This window comes from Scardinius erythrophthalmus (genome assembly GCF_964197995.2).
Source record: "Scardinius erythrophthalmus genome assembly, chromosome: 1".
In the NCBI taxonomy this organism is placed as follows: Eukaryota; Metazoa; Chordata; class Actinopteri; order Cypriniformes; family Leuciscidae; genus Scardinius; species Scardinius erythrophthalmus.
Genome location: NC_138221.1, coordinates 1,578,636 through 1,597,771, shown reverse-complemented (window position 1 = coordinate 1,597,771; position 19,136 = coordinate 1,578,636). Strand labels below are relative to the sequence as shown.

General features: G+C 39.4%; 2 protein-coding genes across 3 annotated transcripts in view; both read right to left on the bottom strand.

Annotated features, from left to right (window-relative positions):
• Window positions 1-368: 368 nt before the first annotated feature.
• On the bottom strand, window positions 369-2,791 carry LOC308687294 (putative nuclease HARBI1; the record flags this gene model as incomplete). The annotated part of the gene is made up of 3 exons (XM_081359707.1): window positions 369-572; window positions 663-1,496; window positions 2,675-2,791. The coding sequence occupies 3 exons, from the start codon at window positions 2,789-2,791 to the stop codon at window positions 369-371; spliced, it is 1,155 nt and encodes a 384-aa protein (XP_081215833.1).
• A 5,069-nt stretch (window positions 2,792-7,860) lies between these two features.
• LOC308690689 (uncharacterized protein) overlaps window positions 7,861-19,136 on the bottom strand; it is a 33,672-nt gene continuing 22,396 nt past the window's right edge. For both annotated transcript variants that reach the window (XM_081365329.1, XM_081365330.1), the window contains one exon: window positions 7,861-8,781. In XM_081365329.1, coding sequence (XP_081221455.1) covers window positions 8,775-8,781 — 7 coding nt within the window. In that variant the 3' untranslated portion in view covers window positions 7,861-8,774. The remainder of the gene's footprint in view (window positions 8,782-19,136) is intronic.

Sequence of the window (19,136 nt, the reverse complement as noted above, 5' to 3'; positions counted from 1 at the left end):
AAATGAACAGTACATAAATGAAGATTTCAGCTGAGCAGGGAGACCCTGGAGGAGATGCTGGACCTGGGTGGGCTCCACAATAGACCCTGGTAATGCCTCTCTGCCGGTGGGTGGGACATCATCTAGGATGGTCTCCAGAGTGTTTGACTGCATATTTCCACTGTCCACTGCATTGTCTAACAGCAGGTTTGCAGCGCTGACTCAATCGACGGCTGCTATCTCACTGAGATCATTTCAAAAAGAGGGAAGAATAAAATAAATTCTCATCCTCAAATCAAATCATCAAAAATTTCAACATGTAAACCCATTCTATGTACATTAATTTTAGGTTTTGGCCATTATAGCTTTAAAGTTCTCTGACTTGCCTGTTACAAGTAATCATGGTCAATGGGAACCTCCTCCAGGGCAGACACCTCTGCAGAGAGCTGGTCACGCCAGGGAGCCCCACTGACCGTCTCCAAAACATGCTCCCCCTCATCCTCATGCTCATCCTCCTCATGCTCATCCTCCGGGGCCATGATGTCACCAACCCCAAGGCAGATGTTGTGGAGGATGGCACAGGCTGTGATGACCTGAAATGAAAAAACAAAACAAAAAATTATATGGTCTGTAAGAAAGAAGTTAATTATGTTTTTTGCAAATGTATTTTTCATTTAACTTACATGAGGTACAAAGGTGTGGTGCACCTCCAGCGCTTGCAGGAAGATGGCCCTGAACCTGGTCTTCATCATCCCAAAAGCACGCTCTATAATGGAGCGTGCCCTGGAATGATGGAGATTAAAGCGCTGGGCTCCCACACCTCGTACTGGCCTCTTGTAGGGAGTGATGAGGGGGAGTGGGTGTTGGAGACATGGGTACCCTCCGTCTGCGAGGATGAAGTGCCCTGGAGGAGGGTACACTGACCTCCTGTACAGTGGGCTGTTGTGGAGCACTCGTGCGTCATGCACTGACCCGGGCCAGCCCACGTAGGTGTCAATGAAGCGGCCCTGATGGTCACAAACAGGCTGCAGGATGATGGATGGGAACAGTTTCCTGTTCCTGTAGCTCTGACCATCAGGGCCGCTTGGAGGCTTGATGCAGACATGGCAGCCGTCGATTGCTCCTGCAGCTTTCAAGAAAGCTCTGTGTCTGGCCAGCCCTGCAAACCCACGGCAAACTGCCTCCAGCTCCTCTGGGGTGTTGGGGAACCGAATGACCTGGTGGCGGATGGCCACCACCTCCTCAGCGACCCGGTGGACAATGCGGTGGACAGTGGAACGAGGCATATCAAATGCTCTGGAGACGACCCTGTAGGATGTATCACATGCCAGCCAGAAAAGAAACACCAGGGTCTCTATTGTGGAACCCCATCCGTGTTGCCGGTCACTTCTCAACAGGTCCAGCAGCACTCTCAGGGCCTCCCTGCTCAGCCGAAAATCAGGTCGTGTGTCACGGTCATTAAAAAACCTGTCCAGCACTGGGACATTCAGGTTTATCCTGCAGTACAGGGGTCTGGTCTGATTTAGAGAAACAAACAAAGAGAGATTGTTTAAAGTTGTGACAAAGTAATTGTTGTAAGATATAGTGATACTTAAACTATTTTTAGTAAGTATTAATGGCACATTGGGGAAATTTTATTTAAAACCTTACTAATGTACAAGTGTTATCTTGCATACTTGTATTTAATTTACTTAAGATATGAAGAGTAAAAGTACAGTTAAGTATTCTGCATAAAGCAGTGTATGTTGCATTTTAATGCTGAATATGTTGAAGGTTGTTATATTTAAAGTAATTTACTGTTGAGTAGTTTACTATAGAACAATTTATCATATTGTAAAATACCATGGTTTTGTAGTGTTGCTGTCCTGTGAAAGAGAAAAAAACCCCTCATTACTTCACATTTGTATGTGAATACTTAACGAATGTACTTGCTTACAGTCCACCACAGGTTATTTTGAAAATGAAACGAGCACAATTTGAAGGAATTGTTGCTATACAGATGCATGCCATATAAAAGGCTGCATCCGAAGGCGAGCGGGAGTAGCCTACCTTATATAAGGTATATATCTTCTTATATATATATATATATATATATATATACATATATATATATATATATATATATATATATATATATATAAAAGAGGTATATTTCACTGTATTTATTTAAGAGGTATATTTCACTGTGTTTATTTATTGTTTTGTGTTTTATGCTTCGACTGCGTTAAAACAAAGCACGCTGGAAACATGCCTGAATAAGATCACCATGATCAAGAGAATAAAATACATAAAAATCGCATCTTCGTAATCGTAAGGTAACTTAGCCTATAACTAAACATTTGAACAGCTTTATGTGTATTTTGTATGTTCATAAGTAGCCTATCATAACATGACTCAAGTACAGTCTCAACTTGTGTACTCCAGCAATTAAGGACGCAACTTCTGAATTGGGATGCAGCAAACCAGTTTACTTTACCTGGCCACGGTCTTGACAAAGCCGGAGATACATCACCCGGCGGCGCCTGGGATAAAACATTCCCACCATCTCCTCCAGTAAAACATAAAATAAAAAAAATAAAATGATGTAGTAGTCTTGCTCCATTTTTGTTTTTAATAGATGCCACGTATGATGGCAGCTCTCCTATTGCAGCGTTGCTAGGCGACAGCATAATGGGGAACACCTGGTGGCAATTACAATCCCACGAAGGCTAGACTCGGAGCGTCCTTCGACGGCTGGGAAGGCTGTGTAGGCTGGGTCCTTAGAAGGACGTGTCCTTCGGAGGACGCAGCCTTCACTTTGGGACACAGCCATCGTTCTAGTTAGTCATGTGACAATCACCTGGCTACATAATATAGAATAGTCAAAAATCACAATAGAGAAGAAATTATTAGATAAATAGCGAAGACATATCGCACCAAAACATAAAAAAAAAAATAAAAAAAAAATAAAACAGAATCCACAATGTATACCAATAACATAGAAAACAATACAAGTGCAATATCACATAAGATGTCAGTGAAAAATATAAATGCTCAAGCTCTTTAAAGCAGGATTGATTCCAATTGGTTGTCAATGTTTTTATTATTCCACCGCTGGATAAAATCGCTCTGAAAATGATTGGAACAACATGATTGTGTGTGTGTGTGGTTATTGTTGTAGTTTGGATGTGTACTCTGCTGTTGGCTTAGATGTAGGCTGTTGTTCAGTAACCATGCTCTGGTCCACTTGAAGAGGTGGGCTTCATGGTTCGCTTCTAGTGTGAACGGAACCGCTATCTTACTATTTATTCACTACTGTTATCATTACAACAGCAAAACATCTGGGAATCGACGGGTCAATAACTCCTGACCACCAAAAGCTGCACTGATATATTTGCATACCTCAATATATAAATAATTGTTTCATCAATAAAAGAGGTATTCACTACATGTTCCTCCATGTTCAGAGCTTCCTGAAGAGGGCAGTGCAGTGTGGTGACACACACACACACACACGCACACGCACACACACGCCTGTACCACGATGGTAGTTGAACAAACTCAGGGTTGCAGCATTAGTTTTGAGTTGACAAAACCAAACCAATCCAACCAGGCTTTGTTGGTACAATGATGCCGATCATCAACTCTCTCTGTCAATTCAGGCTTTGATCCTGAGTTTAGCTGTGACATCAGTAGCGAACAGCCAATCACAGGCTGAGAAAGAGTGAAACCGCGATTCATTTCTCGCGAGAGAAGCAGTGCGATTCAATTCTTTCTTCTGCAGAATATTACTAGATTGAAAAATATTAAGAATTTTAACAAATTTACACAGCAAGAAGAAAATAGCTGTCTATGAAAGAGGAAAACTCAAAGAAAAAGTTAAGAGATAAAGGTATTGCGAGAATTTAACTTTTAGTCATTTTATTGCTTAATCTGTTGATTCTAAAGCGTATTTATATTACCTTTATAAATATATTCCTTTAAACTGTGCCTAAAAATAATTGATAAACTAAAATTTGTGTGTGATCGATTAAAATAATTACATAAATAATATCTAAATCATACAAAATTATTATTCTAAATAAGTGTTAGCACTAAAAGCCAGACAATTTTGTCTTTACAAATCATTTGCTATGTCAAGTCAAGTCAAGTCACCTTTATTTATAAAGCGCTTTTTACAATACAGATTGTATCAAAGCAGCTTCACATTGATAACATGAAAATAATACAACGTTTGTTTCTAGAAGAAAATTGCATCATCGCCCACCCTAAATAGGCAGATCAATAATATTGTTGAATATTAAATGCTATGTAGTGACCTTTAATTTGGAGTAGAAATAGGGGGAGTGACTTTATCCTTTGCTCACATTGATTTTCATAGGTGTTCTGTGGACATTGGGCAACAAGTGTTTTTTTTTTGTGTGTGTAGACGTTCACCTCTCTGTATGTTTTCGGGGGCCATGTGACGCAGCTTTCTATGAAGTTTCGGGCCCCTAGCACCTCCAGGGGCCGAACGAGGTCCAGTGACACGTGCAACTTATTCAATGCGATTTCATAGGTACTTCGTGGATGTTGGTCCGATTGCCCCAAAATTGACACATACTGTACGTCCCGTCACGGGCCCCGGGGACGGGTTCTAGAGTTCCGTGTCCACGTATGCTTGTTTGGCCAAAAAAGACCCCCTTGACCTGGAAGTGCCTGTGAAGTTTGAACTGAATAAGTTGCACATGGGCGGCCGGAAATACAGGGGTTGAAAGGTCGCAGCGACTCCAAATTTGGCATTGTGGTAGTCGAGGGGCCCTCGGTTCTAGATCCTGGATCGCAGAGTTCTTTTTGCAGTGCAAATTTCTCCTCACTTTGGTTCAGTTTGACCTTTCAAGAGGTTATGTCTGTCTATGAGTGCAAGAGGCCAACCATTCATTTGACCATGTGCTTCGTGAAGGGTGGACAGAAAGGTCCGATTGTCACGAAACTGACATATGCGTTTCGTCACGGGCCCTGTGGATGGTGTCCAGAGTTCCGTGTCCCTTTGACCTTTTTTCGCCCTAATTGGCCACCAACAGCCTAGTAGAATAAGTTGCACGTCTGGCGTCAAATAAACAGGGGCCAAAAGGGGTCAAAAGGTCACAGCGACCCCAAATTTGACACGCTGGTTGTCCAGGGGCCCCCGGTTCTAGATCCTGGATTTCATGGTTTTAGGACGGTTCTAAGTATGTGTTTCAGCAAAACGGCTTGACGGAAACGCCCGATAGGCCCGACACTGACACATACATCTCGGAGAGACATACTATGTCCAGAGTTCTGTGTCCCTTTAACCTTTTTTCACGCTAATTGGCCACCAACAGCCTAGTAGAATAAGTTGCAGGTGGGACATTTAGAAAACAGGCACCAAATGGGGTCAAAAGGTCGCAGAACCTTGAGATTTGTCACGGATGACCGCCACGGGCCCCCAAATCAGGCCCGCGAGTTTCGTGGCTCTAGATGCTTCCTGAGCCTTTTAGGCCCTCTAATCCTAACTGCTGCATTAACCCTAGCACAACGATCTCCAACCTTTTTTGCGCCACGGACCGGTTTAATATCAGACAATATTTTCATGCATCGACGATTCCATTTTTTGATTCGATAATCGAGATTGAGCATTAATTTCGATCGATTTCGATTTAAAATCGAAATCGTGACACCCTTACTTTGAAATGACAGTAACAAGTAATAAATAACGCATTACAGTTTCGAAGTAACTTGCCCAACACTGCTAATTTCTCCCCCTGTTTGTATGATCAGCGTATAGCGTTTTTAACATCTTGGAACATCATCAGAGAATCCCCTTTTAATTGGTCGTTTCAGTCATTGTGAGTCACGTATCGTAGCAACGATGACGACAAGTGACAACAGCGGGAAATGTAAAAATGATAGCCTTTATATTTCACATCTATGTGGTTCAGTCTTGTAGGCTATATTGATTAGGCCTACTTTGCTATTCAATAAATATATAGGCCTAATAAGTTGTATTATAATATGCTATAATGTATGAAATATATATAAATGTATCAATTAATTTCCACAATATTCACCAGAAGTCATCATTTCAGGGGTTATTTTTCAAAATTTTCTTCTGTGGGGGCCAGGCAAGGCGTTAGTTTTCGGCGCACCCAAAACAAACAAAAAAAATAAATAATAAATTAATATATTCTAATTTTCTCAAGAATTATAAAAAAATCGTCAATAAGCTCATAATTTAGAAAAATATTTTTTTAATCCTAAAATAGTCTAAATGTTTAGTTATTAAAAAGCTGGCTATGTCTATTTTGATGTTTCTGCGCAAGTTCAGCAGACAGTGGTTTGGGTTTGTTCCGATCAGAGCTCATGAGTGGAGAGCGCATTTCTGAATATCCCGCTCCGCTCGCTCATTCCGCAGGGTCGCTCGCTCAACCCAGAATGGCCTGCTGCTGGTTCGAAAATATGTGGAATAAGGGCTGCCTTCGACTAATTTTTTTTTCTAGTCGACTAGTAGTTGTTCATTTAAGCCATTTGTGGACAAATCGCCCCTTTATATTAATTAGGCTACTTAAATAGGCTGGTACAGGATAATAAGCGTTATGACCGCATGCACGCATAAAGCTTGCCACAAAGAACCGGTTAAAGTAATGATTATGAATGTGTCTAAATTAGCAAGGAGACATTTATTTGTTTAGTAATAAACTGGTGTTTTCTGTGTCGCTGCAAAGAGAAATGCACATTTCATATGGATAATCAGAGAGTAGCCTATTTATTTTGGTTTGAATATTTTCGTTTAAAAGTAGACATTTCAAGCTTTCTGTAATATATAGTCTATATTTCTCAAATCTGTGAGGCACAAGCTGAGTTTCGGCGCCCTCCAGTTCACGTGAAATGCAAGTTGTGCTGCATGGCGCCTTATTACATTGCCTATATATTTGCTTCTTATTTAATAAATACAGGCAATTTGTTGATAAAACATTGATCAAAATTAAGGTACAATTTATACAAAACGAAAATCTTTTAAAAAGAGTTTTCTACAAAACAAAACTTAATGAAGTCGTCAAAATCATGTTTTACCAAAAACAGCGCCGTTGCTAGGAGGGCGCCAGCGCCTCTGCCTCGCGAGTAGATGATAGCCCTGAAGACGCCTAGCAATGGTAAACCTTTAGTGGTAGTATACCTTTAGTTAAGTTATATCTTAAGAGTCTTCGTAGCGCGCTAAGAGTAACGTTATCGGAAAATGCAGCCCAGGTATGATGCGTAATGGAGATTGCAAAGCGCTCTTCTTCGGTCAGACCCATGGAGAGCGATCGTGGATATAGGTCGTCCTATGCACCAAACTTTTAACAATGCAAAAACAATTTTAAAGAGCACCAAGCTATTAAAATCTATATTATGTATACGCACAGATAATATAACAGTAGGCTTTATCAGTCAATATTTTTTTATTAGGTTAACCCTCTATGGCATGGTGTTGCCCTCAGGCAACAAACCACATTTTTGGACCTCACACCGCCCCCTTAATTTTTTTATATAATTTTTTTTTAATGTATAATATCACCTGACATGTCTGTTCAATGAAATAAGGGGCTGAAGTGGGTGTGATCTTTTTTGGGGGGGTGGAGCTGTGCTTTAATGAAGCAAAACCACATGCTACAGAGTGCCACCAATTAGTAAGATAAATATCACTTTTTAACATGTTTAAGTTAATATATTGTTTTATTAAAAAAATATATGCATGTGTATCAGTATGTAAGGAAGTATGTTTGATTGTTGAAAGATTTATTTTGTTTTTATTTATATACTAAAACTGTGGTTTTTTGTTCGTTGCCTCAGGGCAACACTGTGCTATGAGGGTACTAAAACTCACAAGGTTTTCTACATAGGTGGAATAGGGAAACCAAGCAATGTGTGTATTAGAAGGTTTATTTTGACAAACATCAATCACAAATGGTTTCAACCTATCACAAACATCAAATAATCAACAAAAACAACTATTACTACTAATTACAACTAACACCCCCCATAACACTTTATGTATAAATGTTCATATTCATATATACATTTACACCAAACACTACACATACACATACATATGGGGGGGGTTAGGGTTGATTACCAACTGATTACCAACCCCCTCTGTTACTTAACTGACCAGATCAATATCCCAGGAGTTTAACTGACTTGATGCTATTCTGATTAAAAAGTGTTCCCTTTATTTTTTTGAGCAGTGTATATATATATACACAGTATATATATAGATATATAGGTCTATATTGTCTAATTTATCATTGTAGCCTTATATAAGTTGATTTACTGTATACTGTGTACTTATTTTTGGACTAATAGTGGTTAATAAAGTCCAATAATGGTATGAGAGAGTGTCAGTGGTAATATCACTGTGTTCCTGTCGGTCAGTGTTAGAGGATCTGTGTAACAACTGAGGCTTAGCCTGACAGTTAGCCTGCCCTGGACCAGGCTAGTTTCCCAGTATAAGTTGCCAGAGTAACTGAGTTTGAACTATTTTAAGTTTGCTTTATGAAACAGAATCCACCGACAATAAGTCTGACTAACCAAAATAAGCCTGGCTTGTATTCTAATCTTGTTTTATGGAACAACCCTCTGGAGTATCAACAACAGTTACTGGTCGACCATCAACTTCACCAACTCTCTTTTCACAAACTGTCGTGACTGAATCTAGTCTTAATTCACTGACAAACTCATCTCTTCCCAGAATACTGTTTCCTGTTGCACTCTTCCCATTTCCTGTCTTCCTGATCAGAGCAATCCTCAGACACTCCTGATCATCTTGTTCATCTTCAGCACCTGAAAATCACAGTGGTAGAAAGAAAACTTAGTGAAATGAAGCTCAGAACTTTAAAATTGTTATGTTGGATTGTAGAAGTTGCAGATTAATGCTAATTGATTATGAACTGAAAAAAACAAAACATCTTAAGTCACTTGCAATAATAATACTGGCTAAACCGACCGTCTGCTAGCGGTCTCACGTCACCCAGGTCAGATAAATCCCAGCACATAGAGCCTCTTTCACCTAGATATCATCATATAGAGACTGTGTCTGTTCCCAGAATTAGGAAATACAAAAAAACTCCTAAACCCATTCAAGGGTAAAAATTTAATTGATGTTCAACAAATAAAAGACAGATATAATACAAATGAGTAATAATAAAGCTTGGGTTGCTGAATATTCGATCGCTTACTTCAAAAGCACTCATTGTTAATGATATGATTTCAGATAATAATCTAGATGTGCTGTGTTTGACAGAAACCTAGCTAAAATTAAACGATTATATTACTTTAAATGAGTCCACCCCGCAAGATAACTGTTATAAACATGAGCCTCGTCTGAAACGCAAAGGGGGAGATGTTGCTGTAATTTATATTAATATCTTCAGAATTACTGAGAAGTCTAGTTTAAAATATAATTATTTTGAAGTGTTGGTGCTTAATAGAGCAATATACACTCACCTAAAGGATTATTAGGAACACCATACTAATACTGTGTTTGACCCCCTTTCGCCTTCAGAATTGCCTTAATTCTACGTGGCATTGATTCAACAAGGTGCTGAAAGCATTCTTTAGAAATGTTGGCTCATATTGATAGGATAGCATCTTGCAGTTGATGGAGATTTGTGGGATGCACATCCAGGGCACGAAGCTCCCGTTCCACCACATCCCAAAGATGCTCTATTGGGTTGAGATCTGGGGCCTCATTTATAAACGTTGCGTACGCACAAAAGAAGGCGTACGCCACTCTCTACGCAATAATTGGTATTTATAGAAAGCAAACTTGACGGGAAAATATGCGGTCCTTCACGCAAGCTCTGACCCAGGCGTACGCACAAAAACGGGTAAAATGAGAAATGGCGACACCGTCGGCAGATGGAAGAAACACGTGAAAGTGTGTGAAACTGTAGATCGTTGTGTAAAAGAAATGGCAATACTGCCTCTCATAAATAACATGAGGACTTAAAGCAAGTCTTACAATTAACAGCCTACACGAACACCCGTTTGATCGATCTGCAGTGTAAAACAAACAAAATCAAATGAAGATTAGAACAGAAATGCAAATTAACACATATTTGCAAAAAGATATAAATATGTTCTGCAATAATATTAGCATGTTATGCAATTCATCCTCATACCACATCTGTAGCTTGTCAGATGCAATCAAATGGATGGTAATAAAATGCCATGATGCCATCACAATGTGTAATGACCATAGACTGTAAAAAAAGATGACGCACAATGGCTGATCATGCGCTTCACGCTTGCGCGTGAGTGAAGTTACGTTCCTTGGTTTTCCTCTGTGTTTACCATGATTTCGCAATCGATGAATATTAACTTGTGGGCGTTTCACGGTCTATTTATGGGCAACTATGGGCGTGACCTGAAGCCGCAAAAGCTGCGCTACATTTAGAATTGATTGTGATTTATTAAGGGAAAACTGCGTAGGATGTGCGTGCGCACGGTTTTATAAATCCGAATATTTCTGTGCGTACGCACGTCCTATGTTTCATCCGTACGCCACTTCTGACGCAAATCCTACGCCAAGTTTTATAAATGAGGCCCCAGGTGACTGTGGGGGCCATTTTAGTACAGTGAACTCATTGTCAAGTTCAAGAAACCAATTTGAAATGATTCGAGCTTTGTGACATGGTGCATTATCCTGCTGGAAGTAGCCATCAGAGGATAGGTACATGGTGGTCATAAAGGGATGGACATGGTCAGAAACAATGCTCAGGTAGGCCGTGGCATTTAAACGATGCCCAATTGGCACTAAGGGGCCTAAAGTGTGCCAAGAATACATCCCCCACACCATTACACCACCACCACCAGCCTGCACAGTAGTAACAAGGCATGATGGATCCATGTTCTCATTCTGTTTACGCCAAATTCTGACTCTACCATCTGAATGTCTCAACAGAAATCGAGACTCATCAGCTGTCCAATTTTGGTGAGCTCGTGCAAATTGTAGCCTCTTTTTCCTATTTGTAGTGGAGATGAGTGGTACCCGGTGGGGTCTTCTGCTGTTGTAGCCCATCCGCCTCAAAGTTGTGCGTGTTGTGGCTTCACAGATGCTTTGCTGCATACCTCGGTTGTAACGAGTGTTTATTTCAGTCAAAGTTGCTCTTCTATCAGCTTGAATCAGTCGGCCCATTCTCCTCTGACCTCTAGCATCAACAAGGCATTTTCGCCCACAGGACTGCCGCATACTGGATGTTTTGCCCTTTTCATACCATTCTTTGTAAACCCTAGAAATGGTTGTGCGTGAAAATACCAGTAACTGAGCAGATTGTGAAATACTCAGACCGGCCCGTTTGGCACCAACAACCATGCCACGCTCAAAATTGCTTAAATCACCTTTCTTTCCCATTCTGACATTCAGTTTGGAGTTCAGGAGATTGTCTTGACACGGACCACACCCCTAAATGCATTAAAGCAACTGCCATGTGATTGGTTAATTAGATAATTGCATTAATGAGAAATTTAACAGGCGTTCCTAATAATCCTTTAGGTGAGTGTATAGTGTAAATGATAAATCACGTTTTAGATTTGTGCTGGCTACTGTATACAGGCCACCAGGGCACCATACAGACTTTATCAAAGAATTTGCTTATTTTCTATCGATGTTAGTACTGGCTGCAGATAAAGCTCTAATTGTTGTCTTTTGAAAATCATATTTCATATGTTACAAAAACAGCCTTTTTCCACCTTAGAAACATTGCTAAGCTACGTAATATGCTATCTGTTTCTGATGCAGAAAAGTTAGTTCATGCGTTCATGACCTCGAGACTAGATTACTGTAATGCTTTATTAGCTGGTAGTCCTGCATCCTCAATAAACAAGCTACAGTTAGTCCAAAATGCCGCCGCTAGAGTTCTTACTAGATCAAGAAAATTTGACCATATAACACCAATTTTATCGTCACTACATTGGTTACCTATAAAGTTCCGTATTAACTACAAGGTATTGCTACTGACTTATAAAGCCCTAAACGGCCTAGCTCCAGTCTATTTAACGGATCTTCTATCGCCCTATAATCCATCGCGCTCTTTAAGATCACTAAATTCAAGGCTTTTGGTCATACCTAGGATATCCAGATCAACCAAAGGAGGGAGATCATTTTCACATTTAGCTCCAAAACTCTGGAATAGCCTTCCTGATACTGTTCGTTGCTCAGACTCGCTCTCCCAGTTTAAAACTAGACTAAAGACGCATCTCTTCAGCCAGGCATTTATATCATATTTTTAATCATACAGTTAAATCCAGTCTCTACTTCATAAACGCCAGAGGAGAACTGGCCCCCGACTGAGCCTGGGTTCTCCCAAGGTTTTTTTTTTTCTCCATTAGGTCACCTGATGGAGTTTTTCGGTTCCTTGCCACTGTTGCCTTTGGCTTGCTCAGTTGGGGATACTTAATTTAATTTAATTAATCAATCAACAATACTATTGATCAGCATTAACAAACGTGGATGTTTTACACTAGAAACAAACACTGATGTACTATTTTATCTAATACTGTGAAGCTGCTTTGATGCAATCTGTATTGTGAAAAGCGCTATATAAATAAAGTTGACTTGACTTGACTTGACTTAATTGTTGGTGATTTTAATATACATGTAGATAATGAAAAAGAACCTGCGTGAAGTTGGCCCCCCACCCAACGCAAAACGTCTTCAAACTATGCTCAATCGTTTGTGCTCCGTTTGTGCTGGTTTGTGCTGTGAAATTTTTCGTTTGTGCTGTTTCGGTTTTTTAGATATTAAAAAAATATTTTTAGGTCATTCTGATGTCACTCAGCCCCCCCACATGCTCCAAATTCACCCAAAATAGTCTTGTTCGTTTGTGCTGGTTTGTGCTGTAAAAAGTTTCGTTTGTGCTGCTCCGGTTTTTTAGATATTAAAATAATATTATGTGGTCATTCTGAGGTCACTCAGCCCCCCACATGCTCCAAATTCACCCAAAATAGTCTCGTTCGTTTGTGCTTCGTTTGTGCTGGTTTGTGCCGGTAAAATGTTCGTTTGTGCTGCGTTGGGTTTTAAAATATTATACATTCTTATTGTTATTGAATGCACAATTATTGTTGATGACGTCACCAGCCCCCCCACATGCTTCAAATTCACCCAAACTATGCTCAATCGTTTGTGCTTCGTTTGTGCTGGTTTGTCCTGTAAAAAGTTTTGTTTGTGCTGCCTAGGTTTTTTAGATATTAAAATAATATTATGTGGTCATTCTGAGGTCACTCAGCCCCCCACATGCTCCAAATTCACCCAAAATAGTCTCGTTCGTTTGTGCTTCGTTTGTGCTGGTTTGTGCCGGTAAAATGTTCGTTTGTGCTGCGTTGGGTTTTAAAATATTATACATTCTTATTGTTATTGAATGCACAATTATTGTTGATGACGTCACCAGCCCCCCCACATGCTTCAAATTCACCCAAACTATGCTCAATCGTTTGTGCTTCGTTTGTGCTGGTTTGTCCTGTAAAAAGTTTTGTTTGTGCTGCCTAGGTTTTTTAGATATTAAAATGATATTTTTAGGTCATTCTGAGGTCACTCAGCCCCCCCACATGCTCCAAATTCACCCAAAATAGTCTCATTCGTTTGTGCTGGTTTGTGCCGGTAAATTTTTCGTTTGTGCTGCGTTGGGTTTTAAAATATCAGAAATTGAATTATAGACGATGACGTCACCAGCCCCCCCACATGCTCCAAATTCACCCAAAATAGTCTCGTTCGTTTGTGCTGTTTTGTGCCGGTACAATTTTCGTTTGTGCTGCATCTGCCTTTAAAATATTAGACACTGAATGAAAGCGAATTATAGACGGTGACTTCACCAGCCCCCCACCTGCTCCAAATTCACCCCAAACATGCTCAATCGTTTGTCTTCGTGTGTGCTGCAAAACGTATATATATATATATATAAGCCTATATATATTATATATATATATATATATATATAATTTTTTTTTTTTTTTTTACAGTAGCTAGTTGAAGTAACAAAGTAAGACCGAAACGGATTAAATTAATCAAAAGTGAAAAATTTATCAAAAATTTAATTTTCCACAAAAAATATTAAACATAAAAAAACACACAAAATAAAACAATATTTATTAAAATAATACAAAATACAATACAAAATATGAGCCTTTCTTAACTGAGCAGTGAGCACCAATAATAATTGAGCACAAAATCAACATCTTATGATTTCTAAAGAATAATGTGACATTGAAAACTGGAGTAATGATGCAGAAAATTCAGCTTTGACATTACAGGAATAAATTACATTTGAATTATATTAAAACATTAAAATATTAATTATATGAAAATATCTATTTATAGGCTAATCATTTTTCACAATATCAGCAGCACTCCCAAACTGTAATACATTACAGATTACTTTATTACTTTTATTTAAAGGTAATTATTTACCTTACAATAAAGGCTGTCTCAGAATTGTAATGCATTAGCTACTCCAGTTACTTTCACCAAAATAACTACAGAAGTAGAACTTAACATTTCTAAAACGACTAGGGCTGTAACAATATGCAATATGAAACCGAAATCCCGACGCTCCATCCACGGACCTGTGTTGCGGTGTGAGAAGGCAGAATCGCGACACACCCCTTCCAACTCCAGAGTCCAGATCCAATGCTACTACATCTTCATATCACTATTATTTGAAGTTAACATTATAAAATACATAGACTTACACCACAAAAATAGTTGAGGATAAATTCTTTAAAATTGGTCAATTCCAGCGTTATGGACTTGACATTTGCGCATATAAATGATCAGAAAATGCACTTAATACCAATATATTGAAACGTCTGTTATATATCCATAGGCTTCTCCCTTAATAAAGGAGTCCAGACATTAGAAAAATATCAGTCTACTCATGCGTTTTATATTTATGAGGGAAACACATTTTTTTTTGTAATTCTATGAATTACACTGCGCAAACCAAAAGTAATACTAGCCTACCTACTGGATGAAGAAGCGTTGTCTCTCCGCAGAATATAAATTATCCATTTTATTTAATTTTTCGTGTTTGCATTTATGAGGAAAAAACAATGTAACGGACGGAGAACTGCGTTACGGACTGACCGCTCTAAAAACGGCACTAAAAGACTGCTTTAAAACTTTCACAGAGACCTCAAACAGAAAGCACAAAGCCTTTCTTTAAGGTGAAATTCGTTTTGTATTAATTGTATCTTAATTTTAATCATTGTTTCATCTACCAAATGCCAGGATTTAATAGGCAAAATAAGAAGTAAATAGGCCTATATCAGACAATAGATAATCAGGACATAGAGGCGCCGGCGCCTAAACTGCAGTTCTCATAAATGAACCGAAACTCAGCGCCTAGGCCTACTTGCATCACAGACATGTCTACTTTTAAACAGAACAATTCAAAACTAAAGAAAACAGACTGCTCTCTGCGTATGTATGAAATGTGAATTTCTCTGTGGTGCGTTCACGAAGATGCAGGCTGGTTGAAGTCACCGTCATTTAATGGGCTGGTGAAGTCACCGTCTATAATTCGCTTTTCATTCAGTGTCTAATATTTTAAAGGCAGATGCAGCACAAACGAAAATTGTACCGGCACAAAACAGCACAAACGAAGCACAAACGAACGAGACTATTTTGGGTGAATTTGGAGCATGTGGGGTGGGGGGGGCTGGTGACGTCATCATCTATAATTCAATTTCTGATATTTTAAAACCCAACGCAGCACAAACGAAAAATTTTCCGGCACAAACCAGCACAAACGAATGAGACTATTTTGGGTGAATTTGGAGCATGTGGGGGGGCTGAGTGACCTCAGAATGACCTAAAAATATAATTTTAATATCTAAAAAATCGAAGCAACACAAACGAAACTTTTTACAGCACAAACGAAGCACAAACGATTGAGCATAGTTTGGGTGAATTTGAAGCATATGGGGGGGCTGGTGACGTCATCAACAATAATTGAATGTATAATATTTTAAAACCCAACGCAGCACAAACGAAAATTTTACCGGCACAAACCAGCACAAACGAAGCACAAACGAACAAGACTATTTTGGGTGAATTTGGAGCATGTGGGGGGCTGAGTGACCTCAGAATGACCACATAATATTATTTTAATATCTAAAAAACCGGAGCAGCACAAACGAAACTTTTTACAGCACAAACCAGCACAAACGAACGAGACTATTTTGGGTGAATTTGGAGCATGTGGGGGGGCTGGTGACGTCATCGTCTATAATTCAATTTCTGATATTTTAAAACCCAACGCAGCACAAACGAAAATTTCACCGGCACAAACCAGCACAAACGAAGCACAAACGAACGAGACTATTTTGGGTGAATTTGGAGCATGTGGGGGGGCTGAGTGACCTCAGAATGACCTAAAAATATTTTTTTAATATCTAAAAAACCGAAACAGCACAAACGAAAAATTTTACAGCACAAACCAGCACAAACGGAGCACAAACGATTGAGCATAGTTTGAAGACGTTTTGCGTTGGGTGGGGGGCCAACTTCACGCAGGTTGAAAAAGATGCATTGGGATTGGTATTTATAGACATTGTAAACTCTATTGGAGTTAGACAACACGTGTCAGGACCTAATCATTGTCGTAATCATACTCTAGATCTAATATTATCTGTTGATTTATGCCGTTGAAATTCTACAGCAGAGCGATGACATCTCAGATCATTATCTAGTCTTGTGTAAACTTCATTTAGCCAAGGCTGCAAAGCCGACTCCATGTTACAAATATGTTAGACCTATCACTTCTGCCACTAAAGATTGCTTTATCAATAATCTTCCTGATCAGTTTCATCATCTCAGCATCCCAGATAGCTTAGCATCAGCATCCCGTCCTTCGGATGAGACGTAAAACCGAGGTCCTGACTCTCTGTGGTCATTAAAAATCCCATGGCATTTCTCGTAAAGAGTAGGGGTGTAACCCCGGTGTCCTGGCCACATTCCACACATTGGCCCTTACCAATCATGGCCTCCTAATAATCCCCTTACATTGAATTGGCTCTATCACTCTCTCTCCTCTCTCCACCTGTAGCTGGTGTGTGGTGAGCGCACTGGCGCCGTTGTTCTGTGGCTGCCGTCGCATCATCCAAGTGGATGCTGCACACTGGTGGTGGTTGAGGAGAGACCCCTGATATGATTGTAAAGCGCTTTGGGTGTACAGTAGTACATATGAAAGCGCTATATAAATGCCTCATTCTATTCTATTCTTCTATTCTTTTCCAGCACTTTAGACACAGTTGCTCTGTTGCGCTTAAAGAAGATTAAAGAAAATAGTCCAACGCCGTGGTACAACGAGCACACTCGGCCCTTAAGAGAGCAGCCAGAGAGATGGAGCGCAACTGGAAGAAAACAAAACTAGAGGTATTTCGCATTTCATGGAAAGAGAGTTCGATTGCATACAGAGAGGCTTTAAAAGCTGCTAGATCTGCTTATTTTTCAACCCTATTAAAAGAAAATAAACATAATCCTAGGTATTTATTTGAAACAGTGGCTAAACTAACAAAAAATAAATCCTCAAGTCCAGAAGTTTCCAAGCAGCACAGCAGTAATGACTTTATAAACTTCTACACTTATAAGATTGATTATATCAGGGACAAAATTATAACTATGCAATCGTCTACTACAGTATCGCATCAAGCAATGCATTGTAGTCTCCCTGCCGAAAATTTTTATTCATTCACTGCTAATTTACAATTATACATTTCTAAATTATGCCTAATTACTATTCTAAATGAGCCAGCATCACGCCATTACACGTCAGAGCCTGCCAAGGGGGCGCGGCCTTAGCCTATATTAGTCCCCGAAAAACGCCATGATTTTAGCAGGTTTAACGACTGAAGCGACAACTTGCCAGGTTACTATAGTGCGGCCGGCTACGCAATACTCGTTCCCTACTCTCAGGGAACTGAGGTTACGATAGTAACCGAGTAGTTCCCTTTCGAACGGTCACTTCGTATTGCGTAGCTTAACGCAGTGGGGACGCCTTGCAAAACGCCGCACTGTAAGTAACTGGTCGCCTACTGCAGCTCAGGACCCCTCCACTCAGGATTTACACACAGTTCTACAGTATAAATTAATACACCTGCTGTTAATATTTACATAGGTCAGGTAGAAAAATTGCCCATAGGTTGTCTTAAAAGTTAATTTGATGAGAATTTGATTAGACCTAAATAAACAAGCTTTATGCATTTTGTTTGTGATTTGTGTCATGTATGACTATTCTGCATCTGACATAATACTGTTATGGTAAGTGTGATGTCCTAATTATAAAATATAAAAATCGCAAATTTTTTCACAAATTTCTGGAAATTACCACTGTAGCGTCTGAACCAATCAATTTATTTAATGAATAATCCAGCAAACTCACTCTCCCAAAATGCCTGTGAAACGTCCCCCAAAAACTAACATCCCAAATGAAGCTAACACACTGGCAGAACGCGGTGTCTCGTTACAGGACACACAGAGACTGATAAGAGGATTTTACGATCCAAAAGAATGTCCAGAAAGCTGCGACTCTTACTTACTTCTCACTGAGAAAGAGAAATAAACCCTGTTAATTCTATGTATTCTATAACCATTTGAGGAATGTGTAAACATCTATCTAATTTTCCGATCTCATGATTTTCCTTTAACCCCCTGAGGTCGGCTATCGCACCGGCGCGATAGGCTCGTTTTTTTCCTAATCAGTGAAAAAAAAAATATATATATATACTTTTTATCTTATATGCTTGTGTTATACATCAATCGATCCTGTTAAGTGTGTATTATTTTTGTGTATACTCACAATAAAAACAAAGTGTTGTGCTTTTCGCCAAATAAAGAAAAATAAACATGATGCGAGTTCTGCTTTCTCTCTGCCAGTGAAGTCAATTCTGAAACGCGTCCGAAAAAGAACCATAACTCAGCGAATACTCAGTCAAACAGACATACAGACACACAAGCATGAAGCTTGAATTCTCTTCTTTTAAATGAAGTAATTTATATAAAAAACAAATATTCTCAGCTTGTGAAATCTGTATTAAAAGAGAGCGATTCCAGTCAAGCTAATTAGAGCTCATTCAGATGTAATGTGAACCCGCCCCGGAGAGCGCGCGCTATTCAAACGCAAATGACTGAGGCAATCCTG